Source organism: Eriocheir sinensis, chromosome 16 (genome assembly GCF_024679095.1).
Source record: "Eriocheir sinensis breed Jianghai 21 chromosome 16, ASM2467909v1, whole genome shotgun sequence".
NCBI lineage: Eukaryota > Metazoa > Arthropoda > Malacostraca > Decapoda > Varunidae > Eriocheir > Eriocheir sinensis.
The window spans coordinates 13,125,611-13,140,162 of record NC_066524.1 but is presented as its reverse complement, the minus strand read 5'-3'; the positions used below and the strand labels follow the sequence as shown (position 1 = coordinate 13,140,162).

At 45.8% G+C, this 14,552-nt stretch overlaps 2 protein-coding genes and 2 long non-coding RNA genes across 5 annotated transcripts in view; 2 read left to right on the top strand and 2 right to left on the bottom strand.

The window, feature by feature from the left end:
- Positions 1-10,480, top strand: part of LOC126999319 (uncharacterized) — a 25,755-nt gene extending 15,275 nt beyond the window's left edge. Inside the window, exons 2-3 of the long non-coding RNA XR_007753232.1 lie at positions 8,712-8,826; positions 10,332-10,480. This is a non-coding gene — a long non-coding RNA (uncharacterized LOC126999319). The remainder of the gene's footprint in view (positions 1-8,711; positions 8,827-10,331) is intronic.
- LOC126999316 (calmodulin-like) lies at positions 1,114-8,514 on the bottom strand. Its single transcript, XM_050861770.1, has 3 exons — positions 8,361-8,514; positions 6,816-7,020; positions 1,114-1,501 (listed from the first exon to the last, which is right to left on the bottom strand). The coding sequence occupies exons 2-3, from the start codon at positions 7,011-7,013 to the stop codon at positions 1,259-1,261; spliced, it is 441 nt and encodes a 146-aa protein (XP_050717727.1). The 5' UTR covers positions 7,014-7,020; positions 8,361-8,514; the 3' UTR covers positions 1,114-1,258.
- On the top strand, positions 5,436-6,904 carry LOC126999318 (uncharacterized). The gene is made up of 3 exons (XR_007753231.1): positions 5,436-5,549; positions 5,674-6,550; positions 6,777-6,904. It is a non-coding gene; the product is annotated as an uncharacterized LOC126999318 (long non-coding RNA).
- LOC126999313 (nucleolar complex protein 3 homolog) overlaps positions 9,633-14,552 on the bottom strand; it is a 20,556-nt gene continuing 15,636 nt past the window's right edge. For both annotated transcript variants that reach the window (XM_050861763.1, XM_050861764.1), the window contains exons 12-16: positions 13,566-13,774; positions 12,170-12,351; positions 11,507-11,638; positions 11,080-11,177; positions 9,633-10,662 (exon numbers count right to left, since the gene is read on the bottom strand). In XM_050861763.1, the coding sequence (XP_050717720.1) occupies positions 10,242-10,662; positions 11,080-11,177; positions 11,507-11,638; positions 12,170-12,351; positions 13,566-13,774 (1,042 nt within the window). In that variant the 3' untranslated portion in view covers positions 9,633-10,241. The remainder of the gene's footprint in view (positions 10,663-11,079; positions 11,178-11,506; positions 11,639-12,169; positions 12,352-13,565; positions 13,775-14,552) is intronic.

The window sequence follows — 14,552 nt, the reverse complement described above, 5'->3', positions numbered from 1 at the left end:
CACCTGCCACCACCACCTCCTCCTCCTCCTCCTCCTCCCACTCTTCTCTCCCTTTATAGTCTCCTTTCACCGCTTCTTCACCTACAGATTTCTTCCTGATTCTCTTCCTCTTCCTCCCTGCACCTGCTTGCCGCTACCTCCCCGTCTCCCCCTCCTCCTCTTCCATTCTTCTTTTCCCTCCCTCCTTCCCTCCCTTCCGGTTACCTTTCATGCCCGAGTTAATTCTGTCTGTTTTGATTATACATTTGTCCTCAAACGTACAAATTTTTATCCCTTTTAGTATGTCTGCGTCTGTCTGTCTGTCTGTATTTTGTCAGTCTTGCCGTATTACGTCTTTCTGTCTATCTTTATTTTAATTATGGGTCATCACTGTCTAATTACCTGTCTGTCTGTCTTAGTTATTTCGGTCATCAAACGTACATTGTCTCCCATTTTGTCTGTCTGTAACTGTCTTCATTATTTCTAGGTGACCACCGTCTGTCTGTCTCTCTGTTATTTTAACGTGCAAACTGTCTACCTTTCTGTCTACCCGTCGATGTTGTAAATACTAAGTTGACCATCTTTGTGTCTGTCGGTCTGTCTGTCACTATCTTAATAATTATGGGTCATCACTTTACCTCATTCCGTCTTGTCTGTCTTGTGTCTTAACTACTAATTGGTTGTCTTTCTGTCTGTCTGTCTTAATTACTTTTGGTCATCACTGTCAATCTATCTTAACTACTTCTGTCTCAGTAAACGCAAAAACTGTCTCGCATTCTGTCTTTCTAAATTATTCCTTGGCCATTACTGCCTGTCTTTATACTTTCCCGTCTGTCTCTCTCACCTCTGGACCACCACTGTCTGTCTACCTTAACTATTTTTGTCATGAAACATACAAACTCCCTCTCTGTCTTCCTTCTGTCCCTTTCTGTCTAAATCTGTCAATTATTTCTTAGTCACCACTGTCTACTTTTCCGTCTATCTTACATTTAGTCCATTACCATATCTTTTTTTTACAACAAAGACAGCTCAAGGGCACACAAAAAAAGGGAAACAATAATAAATAAATAAAAGCCCGCTACTCGCTGCTCCTAAAAAGAATCCAAGGAGGTGGCCGAGAGAGGGGTCAATATCTGTCTTTAACTATTTTACTTCAAGGTCCACAAATACAAAAACTGTCTCACATTCTGCTCTTGGTCATCGCTGTTACTTGCGTGTCTGTCTTTCTTACTTATGGACCATCACTGTGTCGGTCTGTCTACCCTATCTTCTGTGTATCCTACTTCTGCGTCATCAGCTGCACAAACTGTTCGGTGGAGACGTGGCCGTCGTCATCGATGTTGGCTTCGGTGATCAGCATGTCCACCTCCTCCTTGGACAGCTTCTCGCCCATCGTCATCATCAAGTGCTTCAGCTCCTCCGTTCGGATCCGCCCGTCGCCATCGCTATCGAAAATGCCCAGCGCCTCCCGCACCTCCTCCGGCGACTCCCGCGGCGGTAGGTTGTCCTTGCTTAGCACCGTCTGGAAGCATGCGTCCGTTGTATACATAGGTAGGTAGGGAACTGGTGGATATGGGAAGGGTTGGTAATGGGACTGGTGAATAGAGGAAGGGTTGGTAATGGGACTGGTGAATAGAGGAAGGGTTGGTAATGGGACTGGTGAATAGAGGAAGGGTTGGTAATGGGACTGGTGGATAGGGGACAGGTTGGTAATGGGACTGGTGGATAGGGGAAGGGTTGGTAATGGGAGTGGTGGATAGGGGAAGGGTTGGTAATGGGACTGGTGGATAGGGGAAGGGTTGGTAATGGGACTGGTGGATAGGGGAAGGGTTGGTAATGGGACTGGTGGATAGGGGAAGGGTTGGTAATGGGACTGCTGGATAGGGGAAGGATTGGTAATGGGACTAGTGGATAGGGGAAGGGTTGGTAATGGGACTGATGGAGAGGGGAAGGGATGGAAATGGGACAGGTGAATAGGGGAACGATTGGTAATGGGACTGGTGGATAGGGGATGGGTTCGTAATGGGACTGGTGGAGAGGGGAAAGGTTGGTAATGGAAATGTTAGATAGAGGAAGGATTGGTAATAGGACTGGTGGAGAGGGGAAGGTTTGGTAATGGGACTGGTGGAGAGGGGAAGCATTGGTAATGGGACTGGTGGATAGATGAAGGGTTGGTAATGGGACTGGTGGAGAGGGGAAGGGTTGGTAATGGGACTGGTGGATAGGGGAAGGATTGGTAATGGGACTGGTGGAGAGGGGAAGGTTTGGTAATGGGACTGATGGAGAGGGGAAGCATTGGTAATGGGACTGGTGGATAGATGAAGGGTTGGTAATGGGACTGGTGGAGAGGGGAAGGGTTGGTAATGAGACTGGTGGATAGGGGAAGGATTGGTAATGGGACTGGTGGATAGGGGAAGGGTTGGTAATGGGACTTGTGGATAGGGGAAAGGTTGGTAATGGGACTGGTGGATAGGGGAAGGGTTGGTAATGGGACTGGTGGATAGAGGAAGGAATGGTAATGTGACTGGTGGAGAGGGGAAGGGTTGGTAATGGGACTGGTGGATAGGGGAAGGGCTGGTAATGGGACTGGTGGATAGGGGAAGGATTGGTAATGGGACTGGTGGAGAGGGGAAGGGTTGGTAATAGGACTGGTGGATAGGGGAAGGATTGGTAATGGGACTGGTGGATAGGGGAAGGGTTCGTAATGGGACTGGTGGATAGGGGAAGGGTTGGTAATGGGACTGGTGGATAGGGGAAGGGTTGGTAATGGGACTGGTGGATAGGGGAAGGGCTGGTAATGGGACTGGTGGATAGGGTAAGGATTGATAATGGGACTGGTGGAGAGGGGAAGGGTTGGTAATGTGACTGGTGGAGAGCAGAAGGATTGGTAGTGGGACTGGTGGATAGGGGAAGAGTTGGTAAAGTGACTGGCGGAGAGGGAAAGGGTTGGTAATGGGACTGGTGAATAGAGAAAGGATTGGTAATGGGGCTGGTGGAGCGGGGAAGGGTTGGTAATGGGACTGGTGGATAAGTGAAGGGTTGGTAATGGAACTGGTGGAGAAGGAATGGATTGATAATGGGACTGGTGGATAGGGGAAGGGTTGGTAATGGGACTGGTGGATAGGGGACGGATTGGTAATGGGACTGGTGGAGAGGGAAACGGTTGGTAATGGGACTGGTGGATAGGGGACGGGTTAGAAATGGGACTGGTGGAGAGGGGAAGGGTTGGTAATAGGACTGGTGGATAGGGGAAGGGTTGGTAATGGGACTGGTGGATAGGGGAAGGATTGGTAATGGGACTGGTGCGGAGGGGAAGGGTTGTTAATCGGACTGGTGGAGAGGGGACGGGTTGGTAATGGGACTGGTGGATAGGGGAAGGATTGGTAATAGGACTGGTTGATAGGAGAAGGGTTGGTAATGGGACTGGTGGATAGGGGAGGGATTCGTAATGGGACTGGTGGATAGGGGACGGGTTGGTAATGGGACTGGTGGAGAGGGGAAGGGTTGGTAATGGGACTAGTGGATAGGGAACGGGTTGGTAATGGGACTGGTGGAGAGGGGAAGGGTTGGTAATGGGACTGGTGGATAGGGGACGGGTTGGTAATGGAACTGGTGGAGAGGGGATGGGTTGGTAATGGGACTGGTGGATAGGGGAGAGGTTGGTAATGGGACTGGTGGAAAAGGGAAGGGTTGGTAATGGGACTGGTGGATAGGAGATGGGATGGTAATGGGACTGGTGGATAGGGGAAGGACTGGTAATGGGACTGGTGGAGAGGGGTAGGGTTGGTAATGAGATTGGAGGAGAGGGAAAGGATTGGTAATGAGACTGGTGGATAGGGGAAGGGTTGGTACTGGGACTGGTAGATAGGGGAAGGATTGGTACTGGGACTGGTAGATAGGGGAAGGATTGGTAATGGGACTGGTGGATAGGGAAAGGGTTGGTAATAGGACTGGTGGATAGGGGAAGGGTTGGTAATGTGACTGGTGGAGAGGGGAAGGATTGGTAATGGGACTGGTGGATAGGGGAAGGGTTGGTAATGGGACTGGTGGATAGGGGAAGGATTGGTAATGGGACTGCTGGATAGGGGACGGGTTGGTAATGGGACTGGTGGAGAGGGAAAGGGTTGGTAATGGGACTGGTGGAGAGGGGAAGGGTTGGTAATGGGACTGGTGGAGAGGGGAAGGGTTGGTAATGGGACTGGTGGATAGGGCTAGGATTGGTAATGGGTCTGGTGGAGAGGGGAAGGGTTGCTAATTGGACTGGTGGAGTCGGGAAGGGTTGGTAATGGGACTGGTGGATAGGGGAAGGATTGGTAATGGGACTGGTGGATAGGAGATGGGTTGGTAATGGGACAGGTGGAGAGGGGAAGGGTTGGTAATGGGACTGGTGGATAGGGGAATGATTTGTAATGGGACTGGTGGAGAGGGGAAGGGTTGATAATGGAGTTGGTGGAGAGGGGAAGGGTTGGTAATGGGACTGGTGGATAGGGGAAGGATTGGTAATGGAGCTGGTGGAGAGGGGAAGTGTTGGTAATGGGACTGGTGGAGAGGGGAAGGGTTGGTAATGGGACTGGTGGAGAGGGGAAGGGTTGGTAATGGGACTGGTGGATAGGTGACGGGTTGGTAATGGGATCGGTGGAGAGGGGAAGGGTTGGTAATGGAAGTGGTGGAGAGGGGAAGGGTTGGATAGGGGACGGGTTGGTAATGGGACTGCTGGAGAGGGGAAGGGTTGGTAATGGGACTGGTGGAGAGGGGAAGGGTTGGTAATGGAACTGGTGGAGAGGGGAAGGGTTGGTAATGGGACTGGAGAGGGAAGGGTTGGTAATGGGATCGGTGGAGAGGGGAAGGGTTGGTAATGGAAGTGGTGGAGAGGGGAAGGGTTGGATAGGGGTCGGGTTGGTAATGGGACTGCTGGAGAGGGGAAGGGTTGGTAATGGGACTGGTGGAGAGGGGACGGGTTGGTAATGGGACTGCTGGAGAGGGGAAGGGTTGGTAATGGGACTGGTGGAGAGGGGAAGGGTTGATAATGGGACTGGTGGATAGGGGACGGGTTGGTAATGTTACTAGTGGATAGGGGAAAGGTTGGTAATGGGAGTGGTGGATAGGGGAAGGGTTGGTAATGGGAGTGGTGGATAGGGGAAGGGTTGGTAATGGGAGTGGTGGATAATGGAAGGGTTGGTAATGTTACTGGTGGATAGGGGAAAGGTTGGTAATGGGAGTGGTGGATAGGGGAAGGGTTGGTAATGGTACTGGTGGGTAGGTGAAGGGTTGGTAATGGTACTGGTGGGTAGGGGAAGGGTTGGTAATGGGACTGGTGGGTTGGGGAAGGGTTGGTAATGGTACTGGTGGGTAGGTGAAGGGTTGGTAATGGGACTGGTGGGTAGGGGAAGGGTTGGTAATGGGATTGGTGGATAGGGGAAGGGTTGGTAATGGGACTGGTGGATAGGTGAAGGGTTGGTAATGGTACTGGTGGATAGGTGAAGGGTTGGTAATGGGACTGGTGGATAGGGGAAGGGTTGGTAATGGGACTGGTGGATAGGGGAAGGGTTGGTAATGGGACTGGTGGATAGGTGAAGGGTTGGTAATGGGACTGGTGGATAGGTGAAGGGTTGGTAATGGGACTGGTGGATAGGAGAAGGGTATGTAATGGGACTGGTGGATTAGGGAAGGGTTGGTAATGGGGCTGGTGGATAGGGGAAGGGTTGGTAATGGGACTGGTGGATAGGGGAAGGGGTGGTAATGGGACTGGTGGATAGGGGAAGGGTTGGTAATGGGACTGGTGGATAGGGGAAGGGTTGGTAATGGGACTGGTGGATAGGGGAAGGGTTGGTAATGGGACTGGTGGATAGGGGAAGGGTTGGTAATGGGACTGGTGGATAGGGGAAGGGTTGGTAATGGGACTGGTGGATAGGGGAAGGGTTGGTAATGGGACTGGTGGATAGGGGAAGGATTGGTAATGGGACTGGTGGATAAGGGACGGGTTGGTAATGGGAGGGAGGGAGGGAGGTTGGTAGATAGATAGATAGGTAAGTAGGTTAATAGGTTTGTTTGTTTGTTTGTTGGTAGGTAGGAAGATGAACAGGTAGGTATATAGGTAGGGAAGACAGGTTTGTATGTGTGTTTGTGTAAGTAGACAGGTAGGTTGGTAGGTAGTTAGGTTTATATATGTAGAGTGTATGTTTATGTATGTAGGTAGACAGGTTTGTATGTAGATGTGTAAGTCAATTTGTATGTATGTAGTAACTGTCTTTTACTGTCTATCTTTGTCCTAATTACTTCTGAATCAGCACTTTGCCTTCGTTATTTATGTAGCTGTATGTAAGTCGGTAGGCATATGTAGGTGAAATCATGCAGTAAGTTGTTAATCATCCAGTAAGTCGTTATTTATGTATAGCTGTATATAAATCGGTAGGTATATGTAGGTAAAATCATGCAGTAAGTCGTTATTTTTGTAGCTGTATGTAGGTCGGTCGGTATATGTATGTAGGTAAAATCATGCAGTAAGTCGTTAATCATGCAGTAAGTCGTTATTTTTGTAGCTGTATGTAGGTCGGTAGGTATATGTAGGTAGGTAAAATCATGCAGTAGTCGTTAATCATGCAGTAAGTCGTTATTTTTGTAGCTGTATGTAGGTCGGTAGGTATATGTAGGTAAAATCATGCAGTAAGTCGTTATTTATGTATAGCTGTATGTAGGTCGGTAGGTATATGTAGGTAAAATCATGCAGTAAGTCGTTAATCATGCAGTAAGTCGTTATTTTTGTAGCTGTATGTAGGTCGGTAGGTTTATGTATGTAGGTAAAATCATGCAGTAAGTCGGCACAGTTACCCTCCCACCTTGAACAAATCGAAGTTGACCGTTGGGGGCGAGCCGATGTCCGCCACGATCGCCCGCATCTCGGCGTTGGAGGTGTTGATCCCCAGGGCGCGCAGGGCGTTGCCGAGCTCGCTGATGGGGATGCCGCCGCGGTTGCCGAAGATAGCGTAGCACTCCTTCGCCTCCGCCAGCTGGTCGGGGCTGAGGCGGCGCGGCATGGTTAAGCTGTTGGACGAGGAAATTTAAGGTCATATCGTTAAACACTTCGTCGCCCCAGCACACATATTTGACATGGCTCTCGGAGTTGTGGGCATATCCATGGGTAGTTCTAATGATCATGGTGGTAGTTTGACCCTCCTCCTCTACCATGAACCTAAAAAACACACATTAGGACCCGACTGATCTCCTTTTTGGTTCTTTGGTAATTGATGTGATAGGGTTTCGTAGGAGTTGTGGGCATTCCCATGGGTAGTTATAATGATAATGGTGGTAGTTTGACCCTCCTCCTGTACCATGAACCTAAAAAACATTCATTAGGACCCGACTGATCTCCTTTTTGGTTCTTTGGTAATTGATGTGATAGGGTTTCGTAGGAGTTGTGGGCATTTCCAGGGGTATTTATATGAACGTGGTGGTAGTTTGACCCTCCTCCTGTACCATGAACCTAAAAAACACTCATTAGGACCCGAATGATCTTTTTGACCTTTGGTAATTGATGTGAGAGGCGGAAGCGTGAAGCGTCTGACAGTACCGACCTTAGTCTGCCGATGGAGATGAGCTTATAGCGTATGCTCCTCAAAAGAAAAAGAACAAGAAAAAGAAAGGTTATTTACCACTTATTCGGAGCTACAAATCGTCCCTTCTTGCCAAATCATCTCTCACGTCTCACCCCCTTGCCGTCCTCTCTTCCTTAATCAGTATCACTTCCTTGCTAGACGGAAAATTAGCTGACCCACAACGAGTTTAGTTTTGAAGTAATTTTTATTAGCTTGGGTTGTCCTTCACTGTACAGCCTCACCACGAGCGTGTAAGCCTACCCCCATATGACAAGCTCTCCCTCCCCAGGCCATTCCCTTCAGATCAGTTCGAACATGCTCTCCATTCCTAAGCTATTCCCTTAACATTCGTTCCAATTATGAAGTCAGCTAGACCCCGTTCCCAACGCAACTTTTAAGGGTAAATGGCTACATCCAACAGACTTTTATCTCATAGTAAAAGGATGGTGGAATAAGGTCATGATAAAAAGTAATTGAAAGTGAAGTAGCCATGTGGAATTTAACCAAAGGGATAAAACAGTAAAGATGTGCTGTTATGGTCACACACACACACACACACACACACACACAGCTTCCCATATTGACTTAATTTGATGAAACTGCTCAAATCCAGATCATGATTAAGCGAGGAGCGTTCAAGAGTCCAAAAATAAATTAGATCACTATGGACACAATACGAGCGTGACCCGAGTCCTGTAAACTGGAACTACACGAAAAGAAACTAGATAATTCTCTCTCTCTCTCTCTCTCTCTCTCTCTCTCTCTCTCTCTCTCTCAACAGTGATTTACCTTCTACTACGTGTCAAAATTCCCTTCGTGAGCTGCGTGTTGGCTCGAGCCGTGAGTGGAGGGCAGGAAGGGTGGAGAACGTGGGCGGCGGGTCGTTGTGGCGGCGGTGGTGGTAAAGATAAGCTTGTATCTCCTTATCTCGCGCATCTGAGTAGCCCTATCGAGCTCTTCAGTATCTTTTACCTTCTTCTCAGCGTGTATATTTAATTCACCATGGTCTAATTACTTGCTGGACGCGTGATACCCTGCCAGTAATCCCCATGAATGAGTTTTGATGTGCGTTAGATTGTCGGTTAGAGGCTTGCATTTTTTTTTATTATTATCTTACCATTATTGCTTTATTGCACACAGGCACCTCCAGCAGCGTCCTCCTTGCCCTTCGCCAACCTCCCTAAACTGCCTTCGCCTTCAAGTCTCTCCATGCATGCCGTAATGTGGCAGGAATGGACCTTTGGATGAGTGGCAGGTTAGTAAAGCTCATGTTGCCCCCTGTATCCTGTGTGCCTGGTTAGGGGGGGGGGGTCTGACACCATCATCATCATCACCCATTACTACGTCGCTGCAGGTTGCCTTCTTTTGTCAGTTCTGCTATTTCATCCATTTCTTTTCAGTTTGGCCACATTTCTTTGCTTTATGAGATGTTGTTTCCTTTATTAGATTGCTCCCACTGCTCTTTGATGCCGTTCCTGCACCTTCCTTTACAATCTTAGTTTTTGTCGTATTGTTGGTTGTTGTTATTTCCTTCGTCCTCATTTAGGAGACTAAAGAATTTGTTCTGAATCTTTTAAACTTAACTCATCAGCCATCACCCTGACTGCAAGAATATTGGGGTGTTTCATACTCATGAATTAGAGAAACGGTAGTTACACAGTGAAAAAATCCTGTAATGTAACACTACTGAGTGCCAGGGATCAAACTTGGGGCTTCAGAGTAGAAGTCCAGACACCAAACCAACTGAGTCACCATGCTGGAGACCACTTCTATGGCACCACACCTGATGCCCCACTGTGGAGATACAGGTGAAGGTGACCCAGCTAACGGCTCACTGGTGGCTCAGTTGGTTTACTGTCCTGACGTCTGCTCACAAGGCCTGTGTTGAGTCACCAGCACTCAGGGACCCATCTTTTCCTCTCTCTCCTTAACTTAAGCCTACACCTTACCAATTAGCAGCTGTCACTGGATGTGAATATTTAGTACCGTGACATCCTTTACCATGTATGTATTTCCAGTAACTCTTGTTTGTCAGGTAACCTCTACAGTAAAACTTTGAAATATGCAAAATATTTAATGGCAGCTCTCACATGTCTAGTTAAACATTTTGATATTTATAGATAATGTAACAATGTAAATTTCATTAAGAAGGTACAAATAATAGGAAGCAAAAACAGATGGAAATAGCGCTAAAGTCCATAATACTTCAAAGGGTCTCCGGAGGGGAGGAACACTTGTAGGCATCTGGTGTTAAAGAAATAGTGTCCCTTTAATGTACGTAGTCTTCCAGCCACATGGTAAGCAGAGCTTGCTGAACATGGTGTCAAGTTCCTAATACATGAGCAGCATATTCTGTGAGGCATTTTCTGAGTAGCATCTTTCTCCCCAACAATGTGTTAACAGCAACCCTCTATCCAGGCCAGCACAGATGACTTGTAGGAGGAATGCAACAGCAGTACACAGGGAGAAAGCAAGATGATCTAACATATTTGGTGTACATTTCATGGTTAAATTGTCCTTGTGTTATCCAGAAATTTTTTCAATAAACATTGGGACACTTTGTCTTATCTGATTTAAGAAAATGTCTTTCAGTTTTCCTCCGGAGCCTCTTCTAGGTATTTTGGACTTTACAAAAGTGTACACGTCCATGTACATCAATCTATAAACAGTTTATGTCTTCGAATCAGTTCTTAAGAGGCTGAGTGTGAAGTCTTGACTCATGGCATCCTCTATTCTCTCCCGGACTTTTATCATCTCAAGATCCATGTTTGGCAGCATGGCACTCGAGAAGTCCAAGTCTTCCACTCTTGGGCAGGGAAATTCTCCTGGCTGACTCACATTGTCCATGAACCCGTTGACTTTGGGGGCAGCTCCGTGACTCCCCTTTGTGTGGCCGTTGGTGAGTGGTGTTTTGAGGACCTCCAACTGCTGGATCATGTAGTTTGTCACCCATTGGTCTCCTGTCCTCCTCTTCCCATGTCTTCTGGTCTTGGTGCTGAGCTGGTTGGTGAGGTGCTGGCTGGGTGGCGGCACACGGGGGTTGAAACGCATCTCTGAGGGGTTGTACTCGACGAACAGCTCCTCTATAGGCCTGTGGGGTGGGACATATCTGTGTTAGCTTGTAGGGGTGAGAATTTTGTTTAAAAGTATCCCATAAATCCACTGTGTAAGCTGATTGGTCACATCATAGTCTCCCAGTGTGTACATGAAAATGCTGTCCTTTCTCCTTTTGAACTCTATTATTATTATTGATCATTTCTCTTACTCTCCCTTTCTATCTATCTCATAAATATATTAGAAGTAAGAGAATTGATGGGTAATAGAGTTAAAGAAGTCTATTATTATTATTATTGATCATTTCTCTTACTCTCCCTTTCTATCTATCTCATAAATATATTAGAAGTAAGAGAATTGATGGGTAATAGAGTTAAAGAAGAGAAGAAAGACAAGGAAAGTAACACATTTTCATTTATTGGGAGACCATGATAAAAACTGTCCTCTGTCCTACCTCTTGGTCAGGGTGTAGGGGAGGGCCAGCTCCCCCTGCAGAGGTACACCAGCCAGCAGATGCTCCCCCAGGTGCCTCACTGTGCTGTGGTAATGCCTCTGCAACAGGTAAAGACATGTGTAACTCACCATACCCAAAGTTCAAACCCCGAAACACAAAACACATTAAAATAGGGGAACACTAGATTAAGGTACATGTCACTCTCCTTGCCCAGAAACACAGGCCTCAAATAAAATAAGACCTCAAAACACAACACAAATATGAATGACAACCCTACAACATAAGGTAAAAAAGATACATGTCACTCACTATGTCCAGAAACACAAAAAAATACATATTCATACACCAATAATGGAATGTTGCAACCAATCACTATACCTGAAAGTACTCAACACAGCAACGCAAAACCCCTGCAAAACAAACTTACAGCCAAGAGGTGGAATTCCCAGAAGGTGGAGGCGGCTGCATTGGAGTGCTCCGGTTCCTCCACCTCCGCCGAGAAGACTCCACTCGTGCCGTCACAGTCTGTCTCCATGAGAGACTCCACGGGTGGGTGGGCCTGGGGGAGGGAGAGGGATCACTTATTGTTTGCATTTATTTTATACTATTTTTCTTATTACTTTTTTTCAATAAAGGAGGCAGCATAATGGGCAAAAAAAAAGAAGCAACAAAGCAGCCTGCATTGTACCATATTGATAGATTTCATACTGTAATAGTGTTAAGACTTTGGTACTCATGTATGAAATTAATGTAATAACTTGTGCACCAAACAATAAAATTAATATTAAAAATCAGTCTGTATGCTTTTTAATGAACCTACAAACCTAGAAAAGGATGTTATAACTTTATTATGAAAATGTAAAGAGAAAAATCTTGCAAATACCACCATTAAATCATAGATATACAATATGGCACTCTCATTCAATCTTTCTCTCAGATACACAGAAAAAGAAACAACTAAGGTTGAATTGAATAAAATAAATTGAAAAAAAATAATCACTGAAGTAGCCTCACCAAGACAAGCTTTAGATGAGGAAATATAAGAAGAAATAACAAAACAAAAAGAGATCAAGCAGCAAGGTTATCTCACCAGAATGATGCTGCGCAGGGTGGTGAGGGCCGGGATGGTGCCATTGTGCAGGAGTGCCAGGCTGAGGGTGGCCAGGCGCTTGCTGAAGGCCAATACACGGCCAGGGTTTGCCTTGCGCTTGTGCTCCACCAACATCTGGCGCAGGGACTCCAGGACTGACTGTACATCCTCATGGTTCACGCCTACAGGAGGAGATTTTTTTTTAAGAAGGAGGAGAAATTATATGCAGGATAATCTTTTAAGAAGAATAAGTTTTTTTATATAAGTAAAGTTAGTCTTGCTGTACCTATCTTCTACTTTAGTCCCTTAATCCTCAATTTTCTATAATTGATTCATTCATTCATCTTTGACACCTGCTCCTAGGAGCTTCCCCCAGGGGATGGCCACGGCAGAAGAGTTTCCATCTTTCTCTATCCAGAAACTCTCTCCTTGCCTGCTCAAAGTTTCTCAAGGATCTTTCACCCCACTCCCTGACATACTCCTGCACCCTATCTCTCCATTTCACTAGAGGTTGTCCTCTAACATTCCCTCCCTCTATCTCACTTACATACACCCTCCTGGTCATCTTACTCTCCTCCATTCGCTCCATGTGGCCAAACCACTTTAAAGTCTGTTGCTTCACTTCTTCCACCACTCCACACTTCTTCCCTTCACCCACGTGACACATTCCAAAGCGCTCATACAAACTTTCATTACTCATTCCATCCATTATACTCACACCACATGCACTCCTCAAATAACTTATTTCCACTGCCTGCACTCTAGACCTCTGACTTTCATTCCATACCCATGTTTTGCTTGCATATGTGAGGCTTGGTACTATTACCGTATTTCTCAAATCCCTCTTTACCTCCATGCTCACACTTCTGCCATTCATTATACGTCCCAAAGACCCTACCACCTTTCTTCCTTGCAATGCCCTTTCTCTTGTCTCTCCTTCTGTACCACCATGCTTACACATAACTGATCCAAGGTACTTAAACTCTATCATTGGTCTGTCTAGTTAACAGACTTAAGTCTCATGGTATTTGTACTCTTCTGGCTCTACCTATTGCAATGCTTCATAAGAATAATACTTATGATAATAATGATAAGTAAATTGCTTTCATAATTATTTAAGCATTTCTTTACCTTGAAGAGGAGTAATTTTTGTCTGTCTTTAGCCTCTTGAATTATTTTTATGGCATTACCTTTATTCCTATATGTGGAATGAATTACAGATTGTCTTTCAGCCTATGATAGAAAATATTATGAGTGAGGTCACCCTTATACATGGATTGACTTTAACTGTCTCTCTTTCCTTATGCAAAATGATCTTGAGGCTTATCAGCTTCACACATGGAAGTATTTTGTATCTCTCTTAAGCTTATAAAAGGAGAAATTAAATTTTTCTTACCTGCACTCAGGTTGAACATGTTGGCATACAGGTACCTGAAGAACCTGTGTGGGTCAAGGGTCAGCACTTCCCCTTGGCCGGCCAGGATCGTGAACACCACCTGGATGCAGTGAAGCGACTCGCGGAACTTGAGTGAACCCTCGGCCATCAGCCCTCCAAGGACATTGAGCAGGTCAGCAAAGAACTCGATGTTGATGAGATGGGAGAACCTGGTGATTACAAAAGTGGTGGTGGTGATGGTGGCATTATATAAAGGATTGAATATTGGTAAAGTTCTACTGCTATTAACCTGGTAGCAGCGACGGGCCAAATTTGTGCCATGATATAAACCCCCAAAATAGATGATACATAATCTGATCACAAATGCTTTGATATATATTAGGAAATGGTTTTTGTGAGGGGTGATTTTTTCTCACTTGGAGGGACCATTAAGAAACAAGATCCTCGCTGCTACCAGGTTAAAAGCAGTGAATGAAGGAAATCTGGTGGTGAGATAGGAGAACCTGGTGATTACAGAAGTGGTGTATTATAATGAGAACATGTTACCTATAAATATATGATGGAAAAAATGGAAAGGTATAAATATGGCAAAGTATTGTAATGTCATGAACAGACAGAGTGGCCAAAAGCACAGAAATGGACAAATAGATCAAGAAGAAACAGGAAAGAAAGAACTAGGAAAATGGACATATGAACAGACAAAACACTGATAGAGAAGAAAAGAAATAAGAAATTAAGACAAAAGAAAAAGAACACACAAACACACACAGGGAACATCCATCATCACATTCACGCATCCTCATATATGTATCATCAGGGTGGTGGTGTTGTTATTGTTGTTTTTGTTTTTACAGTAATGGGAAAAAACAAGAAAAATGAAGACAAAAGGCCTGCTAATCACAGCTCCTATAAAAACAAGTACAGAGGAGTTGCCAAAAGGGAGGTCAATTCCGGGAGAAGCGTCTTGATAATCCCCTCTTGAAGGAG

Coding starts and splice junctions, on each gene's coding strand:
- LOC126999316 (XM_050861770.1), bottom strand. CDS start 7,013: ATGCCGCGCCGCCTCAGCCCCGACCAGCTGGCGGAGGCGAAGGAGTGC. Junction 1,502..6,815: donor TCAACTTCGATTTGTTCAAG/GTGGGAGGGTAA, acceptor GCATGCTTCCAG/ACGGTGCTAAGCAAGGACAA.